Source organism: Botryllus schlosseri, chromosome 8, assembly GCF_051294905.1.
Source record: "Botryllus schlosseri isolate E-star chromosome 8, Bs_hap1, whole genome shotgun sequence".
Taxonomy (NCBI): domain Eukaryota; kingdom Metazoa; phylum Chordata; class Ascidiacea; order Stolidobranchia; family Styelidae; genus Botryllus; species Botryllus schlosseri.
The window spans coordinates 7246150-7263644 of NC_137243.1; the positions used below are offsets into that span (position 1 = coordinate 7246150).

The window sequence follows — 17495 nt, forward strand, 5'->3', positions numbered from 1 at the left end:
GTTGGAATTGAGCCGAATTTGGTGTGCTTAATCTCTACTGACACCAAAACGATTTTATGGGGAAGACAGAAAATTTGTTATTAAAAAAAAAATTCATAATAAATATAAAAAATTAACTTGACTGAAAGAACCTCGCTTCGACTGGTTGGAATTGAGCCAAATTTGGTATGCAGCGTTGACCTAACAATTTTATCACATAGCCAGTGAAATCTGAAGTGTGAATAGTGAGAACAAACAAGGGTTTAGAAACAAACATACCACGTGGGATGGGGGGAATTTTCTCATACTTACAGCAAGTATTATTTGCAGTCCTGATTGAAATACTTCGATATATCGATAATCTATAACACAGGTGCTGGTTGCATTTGTGGAATCAAGTAGAAAAGAGCCAGGACTGGAATCGCATGAAAATGAGGTGTTTCGAAACCATGAATAAGAATCCAACAGAGCCAGATTTACTGCAACTGAGTGCTCTTCCTAGATGTAAACAAAAAGTATAACGTAAAAGCAGTCGTGTGTACCTATAACAGAAATCAAACTTACCAAATTCAATATCCCGATGTTCAAATACAAGCAAACCAAAAATATGTTCCAACCAACCCAAAACAGTGTCCATGCAGAATACTAAAATATAAAATATACAGCTTGAAAAATGCTGTATTAATCGTCGATCAAAGCAACAGCGAATCTACTAACTATAACGTCTATGAGTTAGATATGTAGTAGCGGTAGTAGATAGAGTGTTTACCATACCATAACTTAAACAGCATGCATTACCTTCTATATATGAATGACATATCAATATTCAATGCACCCATATAGAGAACAACAAAGTATCACAGAATATGCGTTGGAACATCAAATACTATATACGGGAATATTTTACTTACAACAGCAACATTTCTTCGTTTGTGAAGATAAGCGCCCATCAACGCTAAAATGAGCACTGAAATATGAAACAATAGGTCAAAATGATTTAGTAGCAAAGGTTACATTCAATTCAATCAGTAAACATTACCAGTAATTTGGCAGAAATTTGCGATGATTGCGGTCCACTGAAAACCAAGAAAGTCAAAAACTTGTCGCGCACATACGGTAAACTGTAATAAAAGGTTGAACACAATAAATTTACACATTAGGAAATGAGAAATGTCGATACCAACCAGTTGTAGTATGCAAACAGCCACAAAAATACATCTTGAGCTGAAGGAACACCCCATTCCTTCAGAGAAAGTATACCGGTATGAGACAGAAAATCTTCATCAGCACCCCAGGATAAGAAATAAATGGGTGCAATGCAAACTGTGCACAGCAACTGAGGATAGTCGACAGTCTCACAGCAGTGTCTTGATAAATAAAGTCTACAGAAGCATGGATCGTAAGTTATAACGAGTATGAGAAACACAGCTAAGTACCGTATATCAGTTCTTAAAGCAACAAATAACGTCAAAGAAAGCACTATAGGTACCACGGTCAGGTCGGTATTCGTACCGTATGTTGGAGTCAGGAAAATTGGCACATTTCATAATTAATAAGATACGGTATGTGTATTAAGTTAAGTGTAATCAATTAACAGTATGCAGATGTACCCACTGGCCACTTTTAATAACACTTTTAATAACTTTTATTAACTAGTTTATTGCGTTTCCAAGGTATACAGATCCCACACTTGAAAATTATAGCGAAAGAAAGCGCAAGTATGTACCTTTGGGGTCTCGCCAAAACATCACCGGCGTAAGTAAGTACGGTGCCCGCTAAACAACAATTTCAGAAACCCAGTGGCCCAGCCAGAGACAGCAGGTGGATATGAATTGGTCATAACAGCAATATCACCAACTCGCCATATATCACGATGGCGATTTCAGGATGGAGTAAGGTTGATTTAATGTCTGAGTTTGGTCATAGGTTAAGTTGGTTTATTTCAGGTTGTGGTCAGGGCCTCACTCAGGGATGAGGCCGGGTTTGAGGTAAAATTCTGGTCAAGGATCAACCCTACACTAATTCAAGACATGAGGATGATTTAGTCTCATTTTAATCAATGATTTCAGTCTTGTTGATGAAGTGGAGTCTCAAAATTGAGACTGATTCAGCTTTTTAAGACTATATAAAATTGTCACAATCATTCGGTCTTAAAAATCAGACCAATAAAACGCATCTTATAAGACGTATTGTGCTTATTGACACAGTTTTTGATTTGTCCATTTTTTAGTCTTGTTTTCAAGACGAATTTTGCTAATCAAGAAACAACATGGTTTGTGGTCTTAAAAAGTGAGACCGGAAAGTTGAATTGACCATGAGCATAAGACATAGCTAGCTTATTGATACAGTTTTTGATGTGTCAGTATTCATGGTCTGGTGTTAAGAAGTATTTCGCTAATCGATAAACAACAGGGCTTGTGGTCTTCTAAATGAGACCGGAAAGTTGACATGGGCCAAGAGCATAAGACATAACTATACCTATCAAACAACCTACTCCTGAACAAACCTGCAATGGCCCAGTCCAATCTGGACTACACTACCCTTGAAAAAACACATTTTTTAAAATCTAAACCACCTAAAACTATAACTTAGCTATACTAAAAGACAGAGCCAACCCATGAATCCCCTTCTAACAGAACCCTAGCACATTAGAAAATCCCAACGCAGCCCGCCCGAGCCACACTCCAACTCAACACTCGTATATTATGATATCCCCGGTGTAAACAGATGACTTCGACGCAGTACAAACATACATACAGATAGACGGTGACACCGGTTACAATTTACTACGACGGTCGACGACTGCTGACATTATAAATTTATAACTACCCCTCAAGCCTCAACAGCTGTTGTGTCAAAGGTTACAGCGACGTCATTAAAATGAGTTAGTTCTATGATTGTTCGAATATAGAGACTGTAGTCTCAGTCTCTATAGTTCGAATTCGTACAAAAATAGAGTGAGTAAAGCATAGCGATTAACACAAAACTACGTATTGCCGTACACAATAACTGTTATACTATGTCTCTGGTCTAGAAAAGCTAACCCAGCGTAGTGTGTAGTCAATCATGAAGAATTGGTCTCGTCACTATGGAAACATGGAAAGGCTGCAGTGAAGCGCCAAAGTAAAGGTTGTTTTCTAATCACTTTAGGTGAGATCTGTCTCGTCAATTGGTAAGACTTGGGGAGGTTGAATTCCTGAAAACATTACATCTTACATCCGTTTAATTGCACGGCATTAGTTCAGGGTTGTTCGCTTGGAGGACAGAAGTGTAATTCCGGGTAGGCGACATGACTGCTATATCGGACTGGCGATATCAAACTGGTAATTATGTAGCTCACTTTTATTCCTGCAGTTCAAATGACAAATTTTTAATCAAATCAGTACCCAGAGTAGAAGCAGTGATTGTTTTCAGCAGTAACTTGTGACAAACAGAGCGGTTCCTTTCATAAAATAATTGATTCAACGGAAAGTTGCTCGTGACGCTGCCACCAATTCCACTCTGGATCAGTACTGCCAACTGCACCATCAGTATCCAAGTGTTTGTAGGCTCTCGATTTACTGTTAGTTGAATGTCGTTGCATCCTTCATTGATTTTGTGTTTAATGCGATGAATTTTGCTTGCCCGTATTTTCAATAACTGCAATGTTCCAAACTGTATCCCATAGATACCGGGACAATATTTGTTTTCATCTAAACTACTGTATACACACACTGCATGGTCATCTTGGATCAGGGGTGCTTCGAAGTGCGTCCCGCCGCTGGCGTCTTTGCATCACTATTCCATTAAAACACCAGTACAAATTTTAGGGATACAATGCTTTTCTACCTAAACCCATCATTTAGCTGACGATTGTTAACCTTATCGACAACATAATTGAATTGGTGCCTGGTTAATGCACTCCTTGTTGAAGATAAGATGAGCCATTTTGCTGGATTTTTAATTCGGCTGAGCAACAATTACGATATGCGCTCTAGGTGATATTGAGATATAACTTGACATACTTCATTTGCTCATTGTGTGTCTTAGTATAGTGCGTAATAGTATAGTAGTATAATATAATGCGATGCTGTATATTAACATTCAATGGAATTACGAGTGAATTGGTGTGTACCGGTACTCGGCATTGCGTCGATTCCAAATAGGATCAATGCAATTTTATGGTCATTTTTAATTCCATGTGCGACGAGTCACAGCTATGTACCCTGGATCATCAGCGTAACCAATAACCATGTGGTTGACAAATAGTGCTCTTGCTCCCACTTAAAAAAATCACGTCGGTATTGTTGGTTATATAACCATGTAGCCGTAAAATGTGTAACCGGCATCCGTCCCACCATACTTATGCATTACGGCAGGGGTGGGCAAACTTTTAAACTCGCGGGCCGCATTCAAAATTTGAATGCATTTGCGGGCCGCACTATATAAAATTGGGTTACTAATCCCAAATTCTATATTATTATTTGGTTATATACTGACAGAACATGGAAATAATATGTAAGTATTTGTATATTTAAAACAAACCAAACATTGATTTGATGATAGCATACACGAGAATTATAAGCTGGAAAAAAGTTGGGTGTCCCAATTCTTCGAGCTAGATGTAAATTTGAGTCTGTGAGCAGCGATCTGCTCATAGATTTGCTGATTGTACTTTTGGTTCAACTCCAGAACACAGATACTTCTACACAGACAATGAACGAATCTATCTAACACACCTGCGAACCGGGCTTTCCAAGTACAGCACAAACAATAATAAACTTGCTCATGTAGCGAATCTAAAATCACACTAGTGGTCCGAATTAAGTCATTCAAGTTTCAGTTTCTGTGATGTTTAGCAATAGTAACCTTCCAAAATACATGGGCCCGAGGTCAGGCTATATTGCGCCATCAATAAAATAAAAAATACGACAGAAAGAATATGACTTATCATTATCATGTTTCAATATATTGAGAAAAAGTTGAACAAAGTATACCCACAGTAATTTGATTTTAGTACGCATTTTTATCAATATTTGTACGTTTCGTGAGGCTTACGCGGGCCGCACAAAAAGGTGTTGCGGGCCGTAGTTTGCCCACCCCTGCTTTAGAGTGAAACCAAATGTTCTTCGGTCAATATTGGGTAATAAATTGTGATTCAAATATTGCTCGGTAAAAAGCTCAAAGCGTAATGTACATTACTCAGAACATCTTGAGTAATGATGTGGCGCGTCAAAAGTGTACAACATGTATAATGCTCGAGTAAAAAATTGGACACTCTTAGACACTATGTTCAGCATAACCGTGTTGACAAACAATCATACCAGCTCTTTTCTTATAGCCAGCTATTCCGAGCATCGTCTTCGTGAACTGGCGAAGCCGAAAAGTCTACATCCAGCGTTTCTGAGCGATAGGCGATCAGTGTATTGGGTGGACAGATTACCTCCGACTGGACCAACTAAATTTGGTATGATAGTTTTAAAGCCCAGGTATAGGGTAGTATATGATGGTAAGGAACTTGTCTTCGTTTCATTTACTCCTCTTACTAGTTATCATATTTCTCAATAGAATAGGCTTTACTTGTGTCTCTACCATTCTGACTTCAAGTACAGAGATAACCTACAGAGAGTTATCTTCAATTTTGTATTGGCTTCTAAATACTTGTAGCAATATCGTACCATACCGGTATGGGTATCTTATAAAATATTATCAATTACAATTCTTTATTGTCTTTTTCAGCCTTAACAGCAAGACAGGAAGAACTCGTCAAATGCAAGCAATATCATCCGGCCTTTATACCAGATAAGCCCACACCGAAATGGGAAGTGTCTCCTAAGGCACTCCACGCTTATCCCACCAAGAGGTTACGTGAACTGGCCAAACCTAAACCATTTCATCATAGTTGGATTCCTATGAAATCAGCCTACACAGTAACTCCGAAGTCCGCACTAGAAGCCACAGCTTCTGCAAGGTAGCATCAACGCTGCTCATAATTGTAGAGTTGAACGAATCACATGTTGTTAAACATTACTGATTGTCAACAGGTTAGACCAGCTCGCACAACCAAAAACGTACGCTCCCTTGCTAATAAAATCAGACAGTGAATGGGATTGGGGTGAATGGATCTCTCTTATCCCAAAAGCTGCTAAGGATCATGTTGCATCAGCGAGGCTCGAGCAGTTAGCTGAGCCAAGATCCTGCTCTGAGGGTTACCTGGATAATCGATCAGTGGCTTGGAATGTACCCAAGACTGCAATGCAAACACAAGTAAGTCTTTTCATCGTATTTTGTGTTTGCAATGACAAATGCTAAAAATTGTGCGAGAAGCAACGGTTGGGTAGCCTATCCAACCAGAAAATATAGAATGTATAGAAACATGTTTCTACTTCATCTTGAAAATCTATTATATAATTTGTGTTCAACTACCTACAGTTAGGTTTATATTCATATGTACCAAAGATGTAAGAATGCCATATTAATATGCAAGCATTAGTGAAATCGTAGTAACCTAGCAACATCTGAATCACTGAGATACAGCTCCTGTTTACCTACCTAGCAACCACTCGTTCATATTTTGCTAGGCTACAACTAGACTGCAACAACTTGCCCGTCCGAAAACAAGGCAAGCATTGGATCAAGATTACGACCCCTACAAAGTGTCATACGCCGCAAAAATGGCCACTCCGTCGCCAAGGGTGGAAGATCTCGCCGTACCTATTCCTAGAAAAGTCAGAGCCAAGAAAGCTGCCTAAATTTCGTGCTGCAAACCCATATGATATACAATAGTTTTCCATATTATTTATTACAAAAGCAAATAAGCCACCAACAACTTATACCAGACACAGTGTCAAATATTGATTATCATTTGTCCAGCCATATTGAGATTACTTGCCGATTTGTTGACATTACTCGTAGCATTGTGTTCAAGTTCACTATAAATCCTGATACCAGACACAGTGTCAAATATTCATTATGATTTGTCCAGCCATATTGAGATTACTTTCCAATTTGTTGACAGTACTCGTAGCATTGTGTTCAAGTTCACTATAAATCCTGAGATTTTACCTATTTGCTTGAAGTGCCACAACGGTACAGCCTTTGACGATGAACGCATGAATGCTGCAATAAATCTATTTCCTACAATTTGTGTGCTTACTTCAGGCGCTCATGCACAACGCCGCCAACTGTTTGTAACACCCAATATTGGTTCATTTGAGATGCGCCGCAAGGGATTCAAATCTCTTCAAGTTACTTTACATTGCCTTATTAGGCTTTCCATGTCAGGAGAGCAGATAATCTTGTGTGATAAATTTCCTAACACCGAAATTGTACCTTGATTAACGTCAGGGTCATTAGTTGAGATATCGATAGACGCGAGTTCTTCCAAAAATGATGACGGAGTGCCTGCATGCAGATCAAGAACTATTCCGCCCATTACTAGTCTCGTACGCCCGGATTTCATGATTTGCAACTTTCCAACGTATCCCTCGGACAGCTGCTCGAAGCTGCATCTTGCGTCGTCCTCACCGGCGCTCGGTTCTTGCTTAATATTCGTCTCGGACTTAACGTTGGCCTCTTTTTTGAGTTCGGCTTCTGTAGTTGGCGGGATTGCGGGGAGTGAATCAGGTAACTGAAAAACGATGATTTTTTGACATTCTTCCTGCTTCGATATGCATTCCTCGAGTATATCAGAGCAGTTCATGTTTGATTTTTTATCACTCAGAGTCGATTTCGAAGATGCCATGGCCGGCGGCCAGGTCGAAAGTCCCATAGGCAAGCAAGTCGGCACAAGGGATTCATCGCTTTCCAAGTCCTCTAAAAATCTCGAGGTTCCTTCCAGGTTTTTCAACGCCTCTGCGGTTTTCTCTTTCTCAAAATCTTCATTCACAATTTCATGCCGCAAGGTAGGCTTTTGAATAGCTTCTTTCGTGCCACCGCCTCCACCAGACGTAAAGCCTCTATCACCACTGCGTTTACCGATGGCTTCAGCGGACGGACCGGCCTCAAAAATTGAATGCGACTGAATAACTTCAGGCCTTCCGCGACCCCTACCACGTACTCTGCCTCTCGATGAACGTCCTCTCTTGGCCACTTCCTTTCTAGCTGGTTGAGCTTCGCCGGTAGCTTGTTCTTTCTTGTTTCTCTCTTTACGTACAGGAATCTTTGGTGCGAAAGTCTTTTTCTTAACGCCGCCAAGAGTTAAATCACGTGGACCACGTAAGGAAGGCAAGCGACCTGGTTTGTTATCTGACATAATCCTGCTCACTACTAAGTTAATGCTATGAGATCTTTGTTTAATGCTATGAGATCTTTGATACACAAACGGAATCAATTGTCTGTAATGAATTTATTGATGAGAGGAATTAGACTTCGCCAGAGAAAGCACATAATTTCATATCAAGCACCAACAGACACAACAGTAAAAGTATGGTACCATATCAGCAAATCGGTTGACAATAATAGGCAAAAAGTCGTTTCATCAGTAAAACATTCGGCCACGTGCGCCGAATTGAGCAATAAAAGAATTTAAAAATGATCAGTGCAGAAATATCATGAAACTTCAGCAGAAGATAGCTAATTTTCCTATCGATGATGAAACAATTATTAAAGAATTATGATTACAGTATGTGAGGAATTCAAGGAGTCCTTGATATTCCCAAGTCCCTTTTATAGGGGAACGGAGCTGGCCTTTCTGCGTTCGTACATAATCGTACCCAGTCCACAGGTCGCTAGGGATAGCGTCAGGACAATGATCGCAACCAAGGATCCTAGAAGCCCTCGCAGTTTGATATTAGTGCATCCAGGGGAAACTTTGGAAATGTCACCACAATTCGCACACATTCCAGGAGCGACACATTGGCCACCGTTGCAGTCTCCCTCGCAGATTGGAATATCGCATCTTACGCCAGTCCACCCGCCTTGGCATCCACTGTCTATGCAAGACCCATCGGTGGGGTCGCATTTGCGGTCGTACAGTCCGGTAGTCGATTGAGACGCGCAGTAGCCACAATAATTTTGACAGGAATCGCCCCAATAGCCTTCCGTGCAATTACTTTCTTGAGCTGAGACGGCCAAGACGCAGGCAAAGAAGCAAACGTATAATAGAGAATCCATTTCGATCGAACGCGAGAAAACTTAACGAACCTACACCTCGTCGCAAGCGGTCAACAACTGGAGGTCAAACGCCCTGAAGCCTAAGCAAAGCAAGCTGGCCAAGCCTTTTTCTCTTCCTCAATCACTAAAAGCTCTTGCCACATTTTCGGCGACATCAGACATCAGGTCTTTTACGGAACTATTTTCATATCAATACGCTTGTATGGAAACTATAGACAAATTCCATGGAATTGGAGATCAAGTACGCCAGCAATGCTTCAAATATCATTATCGTAGCACTATTTCGCATGAATAAGCATGGCCGTGTTGTATATTTCATTGTGTTGATTGTGAAAAGCGGTAATAACAATATCGGGATACCATAACATGCCCTTTTTTTCCAATAAAACCAAAATCATCTTCATCAATTTATGAAATTTTTTATCAGATCAATGCAACGCCAGATTGCGCTATAGTGACAATATGGGGGAGTGCCGAAACGACTTGGAGGAGTCTTTTAATCAGGCACCCACCTCGGCAAACAGAATGTAAATAAAAAGGCACCCGAATTTCCACAATCCCTCCTATATTTTTGTTTCGGCTGTTAGTCGACTATGCTATACAGAGACTACTAAAAGTACACGTTAAAAATCGCCTTAGTGAAACTGCCGCGGAGGTTGACTAAAAAATAGGCCAACAGTCGGTGGGCAATGAGCATTATTTCCGTACAAATTTTCCATATGTATTTCTCTTATTGTAACTTGAAGAAGTGTTCTCTTTTTCGGATCTTAAATATGGTAACCATTTTTTAAGCCAACACCGCATCAGTATCGTAAAGAAGTGGGCAATAGACACTTACGTGACCTTTGACACGATCCAATCAGGTTGCAGCAGAATGTAAACAAACATCAAGCCCGGGCAAACTTACTATGAGCTCTTATGGAAAAGGGTTGAAAAATGAAGGTTTTTAGCAAAATGACATTGAATTGGGGATAGCTGGCTTTAGTGAATGGTAATAACGTAGAGCTAGTACGTATTTGCACTTTGCAGTGTTATAAACTAGAATAAACCTGAATGGTGGCAAGCACGCATCAGCACGGTATGTCCAAATGAATGGATTTCTGACAACTTTTCGGATGAAACAACTATTGCGGTATTATCATGAGTCGTAAACAATACTATAGGATTGTCGTACCGAATAGCATGTATTAGAGCAGCGGTTCTCAACCGGGGGTCCGCGGACCCCTAGGGATCCGCGAAGTAATTTCAGGGGGTCCGCGAGACCTCTAAATTTCAAAATGGTTGATATACAAATTTTTATTTTATGTTTTTAATTTGAGAAAGCATGAGGCAGTTTCACACCACAACTGCTAAAAGCTCATGAATCATATCATCATAATAATCGTCTGACATGAACTATCGTAGTGTGGAAATTCATTTCCTTATCAATTTTCCAATAACCTGATGATACAAACATGTTTCTGCTTCGAGACGTTCAGTTGGGGTTTGTGAAAAAAATAAAAATATGGAGATAGTAACGTCAATCAGGGTGACTTCGTAATGTCTGCAAAACCTTCTAAATGTGAAGTTGTCAGTCTCATCAAATTAGTGAACAGTCGTTTGAAATAAATATTTCCGAAGTATTTCCTAATTTGTCCCAATGCAGGGACTATAACCTCGACACGAAACCCATTTTATACCGTGAAATACATAACCACTATTTGAACAGATTATTGGAGGTACAGAACTTCAATATACAATTGCATAGTATATTCATATGGAAACGAACCCGAATATTTTCGACTGACACTCGTCATAAATCGGACAATGATATACCTGCTCTTAAAGCTCGGCTATCAGATTTGGCACATTCTTATTGCGGATGCCCTATCGACAAGGCTGGTTTTTTGACGAACAAGGAGTGTTTCGTTGCTATCAAAGCATTACGCTCCAACCCAGAAATTCATATCACCAGATATATTGGTATGCAGCCTTGTCTTGTTAATGTTCAATTGTTCATGGTCGAAAATGTTTGCTCGTAAATATATGTGTAAACCGAACAGAACAAGTCGTTTCATGACAGTCTTTCTCAAGTTGGAAAACTTGGATCCATTCTTTGGCGCATAAAAGTTGTCTATACTTTTAGATTAGGATTTCGCTTTGACGGTAGAAACTCTCTGCGGGCCGATCAAAATGCTGTCGCGGGCCCAATCCGGCCCGCGGTCCGTATGTTGCCCGTCCCTGCGCTAGATGCTGGACGTGATTTGTTCATAAACTATGTGTTTCTTCATTTTGGTGTCATAAATGTTGTGATCACACAAAAAGTATCGTCGGAAGCGTTGTGCGTTAATATTGCATTAGCCTCCATCTATCTTTGCGGAAATGATTTTCGGCAGTCCTCGTTCATGTCAAAACGAGAACGCGTATTTTCAAGACACGACCACGTACTTCAAGAAATACAGCAGCAAAATTAGCTTTGAAATAATAAAAGTCTACCAACTTCTACAAAAATAGTATGATGCTATTTTGAAGAAAAATTAGTATTTTGCTGTTCATCATATAAGCCTACAGTTCATATTTGCACAATATGGATGAAGTTTGCACCGTAATAGAGCTAAAATTGAACTAAAACTTGAGGGGGTCCGCGAGGGTCTGTGACGGTCGAAAGGGGTCCGCGAAGCCCAAAAGGTTGAGAACCACTGTATTAGAGGAATCTTGAGTCAGGATAGGTGGGGTATTCATTATGTGTGCTCGGTGTTATATGCGTTCTATTTAGGGAATCATATATGGAACAGTCTGTATTACTATCTATAGCAAATATACTGGCCTGCTCAGGGTTTTAATGACTCGAGTCATGACTCGACTCGAGTCACAATTTTATGATGACTCGAGTCATTTTCTTAAAATACGGAAATGACTCGACTCGAGTCAATCTGTGTATTGAATTGACTTGGACTCGGGTCATTGTGCATGACTTGAACCAAGTCATATGACTCGAGACTCAGACGGCCAAGACCAGCATTTCATTGTAATTTCGAAGAATAGTAAAGTAACCACACTATTGGGATTTCGTCTATTGGTACTGATACTTGAAAACGTGACCAGAAACTGCAAAAAATGAGGAAAATTAGTATTTTAAATGCGAACCATTCGATATCACCAAACAGAGTTATAAAAAGTGGATTTAGCAAGACTTTAACTAGCAACTGGTCAGTCGACATAATGACTTGGACTCGACCCGAGTCATGGTGAACTCGGGCCCTCTGATCGCTGACTTGGACTTGACTCGGTGGTGAATTGAAAATGACTTGACTTGACTCTAGTGAAAACTATAAAAGTGAGATTGACTTGTGACTTGGGTACAACCCTGGTTACACTGGACACTTGTCTGCATATTCTATAATCAACATATTACTGTAATATATGTGTTAGGCAACATGATCCTACCCCAGCTGAAATCGTCATTTTTTGTTCTAGTTCATGTATTGAATCCATCAGGATAAATGCCGGATAAACACTGTGCTAAACTGCTAATAGCCTACGGGTGTAACTTGGAGATTGCTACCCAGACCGTTCCTGGTGTGCGCTTCTACCTTTCCCAGAGCCAATAACATGCATGGAAGAATGTAAAATCTGGATAAAGGCATGTGGACTTCCTTATAGTCATCTGAATTCTCATTTTATTGATAAAATGATGTATGTATTATGGTACCAAAAATATTGAATCGTCACATAATTTAGTAGATAGAGGGAATGAGTCCAAACTGAAATGCAGTCACACCGCTTTCGTTGTTGATGCCACAATCGACTTGGTGTGTGTCTCATATTATTCCGCTCCAGTGTTGTTGCTTGATGGTGTAAAATGGATTGAAATTGTTGAAAGCAATATTCAATGATAAGATGGATAGTTGATGACATTGGTAGGGGTCGACATTAGTCGGACGAGTACGCCTTGATGGGTGCCTGTACAGCAGTGTTGCTCTGTAAAATAAACATATTATATATTTTGTGCAGGCTTGATGGATATCTTTTATGAAGCTGCAGAAACAGGAAGTCAATGGATAAAACGCAAGAAAATCAAATTTCTGGAAGAAGTATAGAAGCACAAAACAGGAAACTCTTCCAGGAAAATTACAAATTGACGGACAATTATTGCTAGTGAAGTTCAGCTCTCAGAGCACCATAAAGATGTGGAGAGGCCGATGAAATTTTATACTGGACTACATTAAATTCTTTCTGAATTCCCCGACTTATCCTACTGACGTCAAATTCCTATTATTGTAGTAAGCATAGTATTAAACCATTAGGTGACCCGTATCTAACTGCTTCATTAAATTTCGAGTTGGCTATGTAGAGATGTGTTTCTTAAAAATCCACCATTAGCATCCATTCCCGAATTCTCAAATCTAGAATGATTATTGACTGTACTGAACTGAGGAAGACAAACCCCGCCGTGCTCATTGTGATTACATTCACAATATCATTCTGTCTATAAATCACATACAACTTTGAAAGGATTGATGGATTGTGGTGCACTAACTTTTGTGCGAGAACCAGTTTTTTGATGACTCGAGTCATGACTTGACTTGACTCGAGTCACTTTGCTAAAATGACTTGACTTGGCTCGGCATGTCAGAAATGTGGATTGACTAGTGACTCGGAGCAAAATTCATGAGTCAATTTCAAGTAATCGGTGTCATTAAAAACCACTGTATCTTGCATACCGTATGTTCGGACTGTTCACGAAACGCTGGTGTAACCCGTGAGAGCGACCAACCATTCAATGATCGTGCGTTTTACTGAGCCTTCATTGTTTTCTCACAAATATATTTTTATCGCAAACGAATCTTACAGCTTACGTTGTCGTAAACTAGTATAGTAAAGTAATTTAATAGCAAAATGTATATTTCTGTTCTATATTTTTACCGTAACCAAACGTCCTGTTTTATTGAAATTGATTTGAATATAGTTTATATAGTCCTTAACCATTGACGCAGGCTCGAATTGTATCATATCAATTTGTAAATGGGTAATGTATTGCATCCTATCAATTCATTTCTCTATTCTCTATTTTGGATGTTAACTATAAACTGAGGCTATGCAATCACGTAGTTTAGCAGTTCTACGTATACGTGAGCGATACAGCGCCTTCTTAAGTGTATAACTCTATATTCGTTCATTGGTTCAAAATCAATGGCCACACAATCTGTATTTCAGACAGCTGGCAAAATGCAATGACGTAATCATGCCTCATACTTCAAAAAGGCAACTTGACTTGAGTCACCTCCAAAAATCAAGTGACTTGACTTGGGTCACCTTCGAAAATCGATTGACTTGACTTGACTCGAGTCAAAATGTGCAATGACTCGTGACTCGAAGGTAGTGACTTGATCCCAACACTGGCGAGAACTATTCACATGGAGCTATGGTGCACCAAGAGATGCTATCATGGCAGAAAAGGGATTCGCCATTGAGCCTGAAATCAAGAAATTAAATCTAGATTTTAATATTCCTGCACATGATTTGGCACATCGTCAAATGTCGGGGCCAAACTGTTCCACAGCAAGAAAGATGGCGAGACATCGTATTCATATTAAACAACTGATCGGAAGAATCGAGGAGTATGAAATTTTGTCCAGTGTCATACTATGTAGCATGTGTATCAACTAACCGAATATGGACTAATTGCGTACTCTAATTCAAGATTAAAAATTGAAAATGAATGATGCAACATATTCAGCATTTGTGCAAATTCAGTTCCATTGTGAATATCATAATGACTAATAGCATGCTACAGATCCTAATTGCATGGTGCCATGGTCAGTGTGGACCAACAGTGCATGTCTATACATACATACGGACATAGCCTACATATATTCCAGTGGTGTGGTGTGCATTGAATCTCATTTAGATGCCCAATTTGTTAAATGAACAGTTCTCCAGGTACAGATGTTGTAGGATTATTTGTGTTTGGTGTAATGTTATAAAATCGAAGACACCAGATACACCCAAATCTACCTTGAGGCAGGAGTTGATGGGTTGCGAGTACGGTCAAGAGATGGCTTGGCAATCACGATCCAGCTCACTGATGCAAATCACAATGTATGTCTTTCAGCCCTTGTAGCTTCAGGTGTTATATTGTCTTGATCCGTGCATATGCAATGCATGGGAGCATATCAGAACCTAATCTGAAAATACAACCAGGGTTACAATATCTATTGCATGAGTCTCTGAAGAAATGCCTTTTTCCTTACTTACCCTGCAAGACGAATCAATAATAGATTTTCCGAGATATTTCCATCGGGTGCGGTATCTCACTTTTCTGCAAGTTGCGATAACATTGACTGTTCACTATAGAATATTGCTTCCACAAGAAAAGTGGATTGTCTCCTCAATCTTTATCCCTAAGTCGTGTACGTAGCGCTCCATGAAATACTTCGTAGTTTTCTCCGCGGTGTTTGAAGAAAATACTGTTCCACTCAAATCCAAAAATCCGATCGAATATCCACAGCTTTCAATCAATATATACCAAAATTGTACTGTGTGGCAGCAGTTATATTTTTCAAGCATATATTTCTGAACACGAGATATGCTTGGAAATTTTACTCGTGACCTGAGCCTATGAAATCGTCAGGTATGCATTACCATAATCCTATAGTATAGTATACAGCAATCGTTGCTTAATCCGAAAAGTTGTCAAAACTCCATGCATTTGGACACACCATGCTGATGCGTACTTGCCACCATCCATGTTCATTCTAGATTAAAACGCTGCAACTACATACTAGCTCTACGCTATTACTATTCATCAGGGTCAGCCATCCCCAATTCAATGTAATTTTGCTAAAAACCTTCATTTTTCAACCCTTTTCCATAAGAGCTCATAGTAAGCTTGCCCGGGCTTGATGTTTGTTTACATCCTGCTGCAACCTGATTGGTTCGTGTCAAAGGTCACGTAAGTGTCTATTCGGGATTCAAGTCGGAAAGGTGACCTTTTTTATCATTATAGTCAAGACAACAAGATTTCCGGTACAAATTTGAGAATCAGCCGTTTTATAGTCTGATAATGTGACTTTTATGATTTGTAAAAAGTGTCCACCTTTCCGGTTTCGGAACAAACGCTATGGCATTAGGATCAATTCAAATATGAACTGACATTGATCTAAATTATTTAAATAATTCACCCAACATGACCGCGGAAGTAAAGGGCACAAGTACAACGCACACGCGCCATCGTCGTCAAACTATCATATGATCAGCTTAAAAAGACATATCGCAATCTCGATTTGCTAAAAATATTGAATATCTGATATACCCACCTCGTTTTCATACATATGCCGCCTCATTTTCATCTTCTATTAGCCTAATTTATATTCAGTGTGCATGCGTCTTCTTTACATCGTATATACCCAGATCGGGGCGAACACACCTTCTATCTTATCATTGTATCGCAATCGTGTGGTGTTTCAACTACTTCATAAGATCGATTAATAATTACTATTGTAGACTGAGATGAGGTTTGGATCATAACAAATTCTATAAATATTAGTGTCGCAAGACCCACGCACACTGCGTAGCAGATACTTCCTCCAAGATTCTCAGTGCCGAGTTTTACGCAACTAAGAAGCGATGTAGTACATCATATATGCCTACTTACAAGAAATTCCCTTCCCTTTAAACCAGTGGTTCCTAACCTTTTTCCTGCAGCGCCCCCTTTCGAAAATTGCCTGGGTCTGGCGTCCCATCCTCCCCAACACAAAAAAATAAGGACAGTGGTAAAAACAAAGGGTAAGCGTTCGAAGTTCGGGGGGTCGTTTCGGGTTGGGACTTCACTATTGAAAATAGCTAGAATCGCACCCGAGGACCACTCGACTACAACGCTATGATAATTGTATGTACTAAATTCGGGACGACATCAAGGTTGCTAAAACAACCAGAGGTGGTCAAAGTAGTCAAGAAAGCTACTCAAGTAGAAGTAGAAGTAGCGACGAAAAAATCTACTCAAGTACAAGTAGAAGTACTTCTTTCATTAGCAACCTAAAACTACTTGGAGTAGAAGTAGAATTGACTGACTTTAAAAGTACTCAAGTAAGTAAGTAGTTGTGAAAACGATCCTGATTGGTTGGATTATAAAAAGGTGCAAATTGAGCTATGCGATCAGTGACGATCGAGCTTGATTCATATTGATGCATACCAGCAGGTATCCAATTTTCGATAGCATAAGCATTCGTCCACATCATGGGGTGAAAATGATAGTATTGATAAGGAAATGCGATGCTAATCCTCTGTTTTCTCGAACAGCACGTTTTGGAAAATAGCATGGTGTGGCGCCATCCCCCATATTATAAGGCCCGTAGTTTAGTCGAAGAGCAATACGGAGAAGTTGTATAGGATACGGTGTGAACACTTTGCGCGATTAGTAAACGTTAATAAAAAATATGGTG

General features: G+C 39.7%; 3 protein-coding genes across 4 annotated transcripts in view; 1 reads left to right on the forward strand and 2 right to left on the reverse strand.

Moving 5' to 3' along the window:
* LOC145444097 (sodium/potassium-transporting ATPase subunit beta-1-interacting protein 3-like) overlaps nt 1–17495 on the reverse strand; it is a 372797-nt gene that overhangs the window by 3486 nt on the left and 351816 nt on the right. Inside the window, exons 2-6 of one of the 2 annotated variants that reach the window (XM_080322028.1) lie at nt 1164–1361; nt 1019–1100; nt 891–946; nt 544–624; nt 292–477 (exon numbers count right to left, since the gene is read on the reverse strand). In XM_080322028.1, the coding sequence (XP_080178154.1) occupies nt 292–477; nt 544–624; nt 891–946; nt 1019–1100; nt 1164–1220 (462 nt within the window). In that variant the 5' untranslated portion in view covers nt 1221–1361. Of the gene's footprint in view, nt 1–291; nt 478–543; nt 625–890; nt 947–1018; nt 1101–1163; nt 1605–17495 lie in introns of those variants that run through there. The other variant, XM_080322025.1, reaches the window with a different exon arrangement.
* On the forward strand, nt 3017–7101 carry LOC145444094 (sperm microtubule associated protein 2-like). Its single transcript, XM_080322019.1, has 6 exons — nt 3017–3151; nt 3220–3302; nt 5300–5425; nt 5698–5929; nt 6003–6225; nt 6540–7101. The coding sequence occupies exons 2-6, from the start codon at nt 3269–3271 to the stop codon at nt 6708–6710; spliced, it is 786 nt and encodes a 261-aa protein (XP_080178145.1). The 5' UTR covers nt 3017–3151; nt 3220–3268; the 3' UTR covers nt 6711–7101.
* LOC145444092 (DNA-directed RNA polymerase III subunit RPC4-like) lies at nt 6231–9147 on the reverse strand. The gene has a single exon (XM_080322016.1). The coding sequence runs from the start codon at nt 8210–8212 to the stop codon at nt 7202–7204; it is 1011 nt and encodes a 336-aa protein (XP_080178142.1). The 5' UTR covers nt 8213–9147; the 3' UTR covers nt 6231–7201.

Excerpts from the sequence above, each read along its gene's own strand:
- LOC145444094 (XM_080322019.1), top strand. The coding sequence starts at position 3,269 with ATGACTGCTATATCGGACTGGCGATATCAAACTG. Across the intron at positions 5,426-5,697 it reads GACTGGACCAACTAAATTTG|CCTTAACAGCAAGACAGGAA; the intron begins GTATGATAGTTT and ends TGTCTTTTTCAG. Across the intron at positions 6,226-6,539 it reads AGACTGCAATGCAAACACAA|GCTACAACTAGACTGCAACA; the intron begins GTAAGTCTTTTC and ends ATATTTTGCTAG.
- LOC145444092 (XM_080322016.1), bottom strand. The coding sequence starts at position 8,212 with ATGTCAGATAACAAACCAGGTCGCTTGCCTTCCTTACGTGGTCCACGT.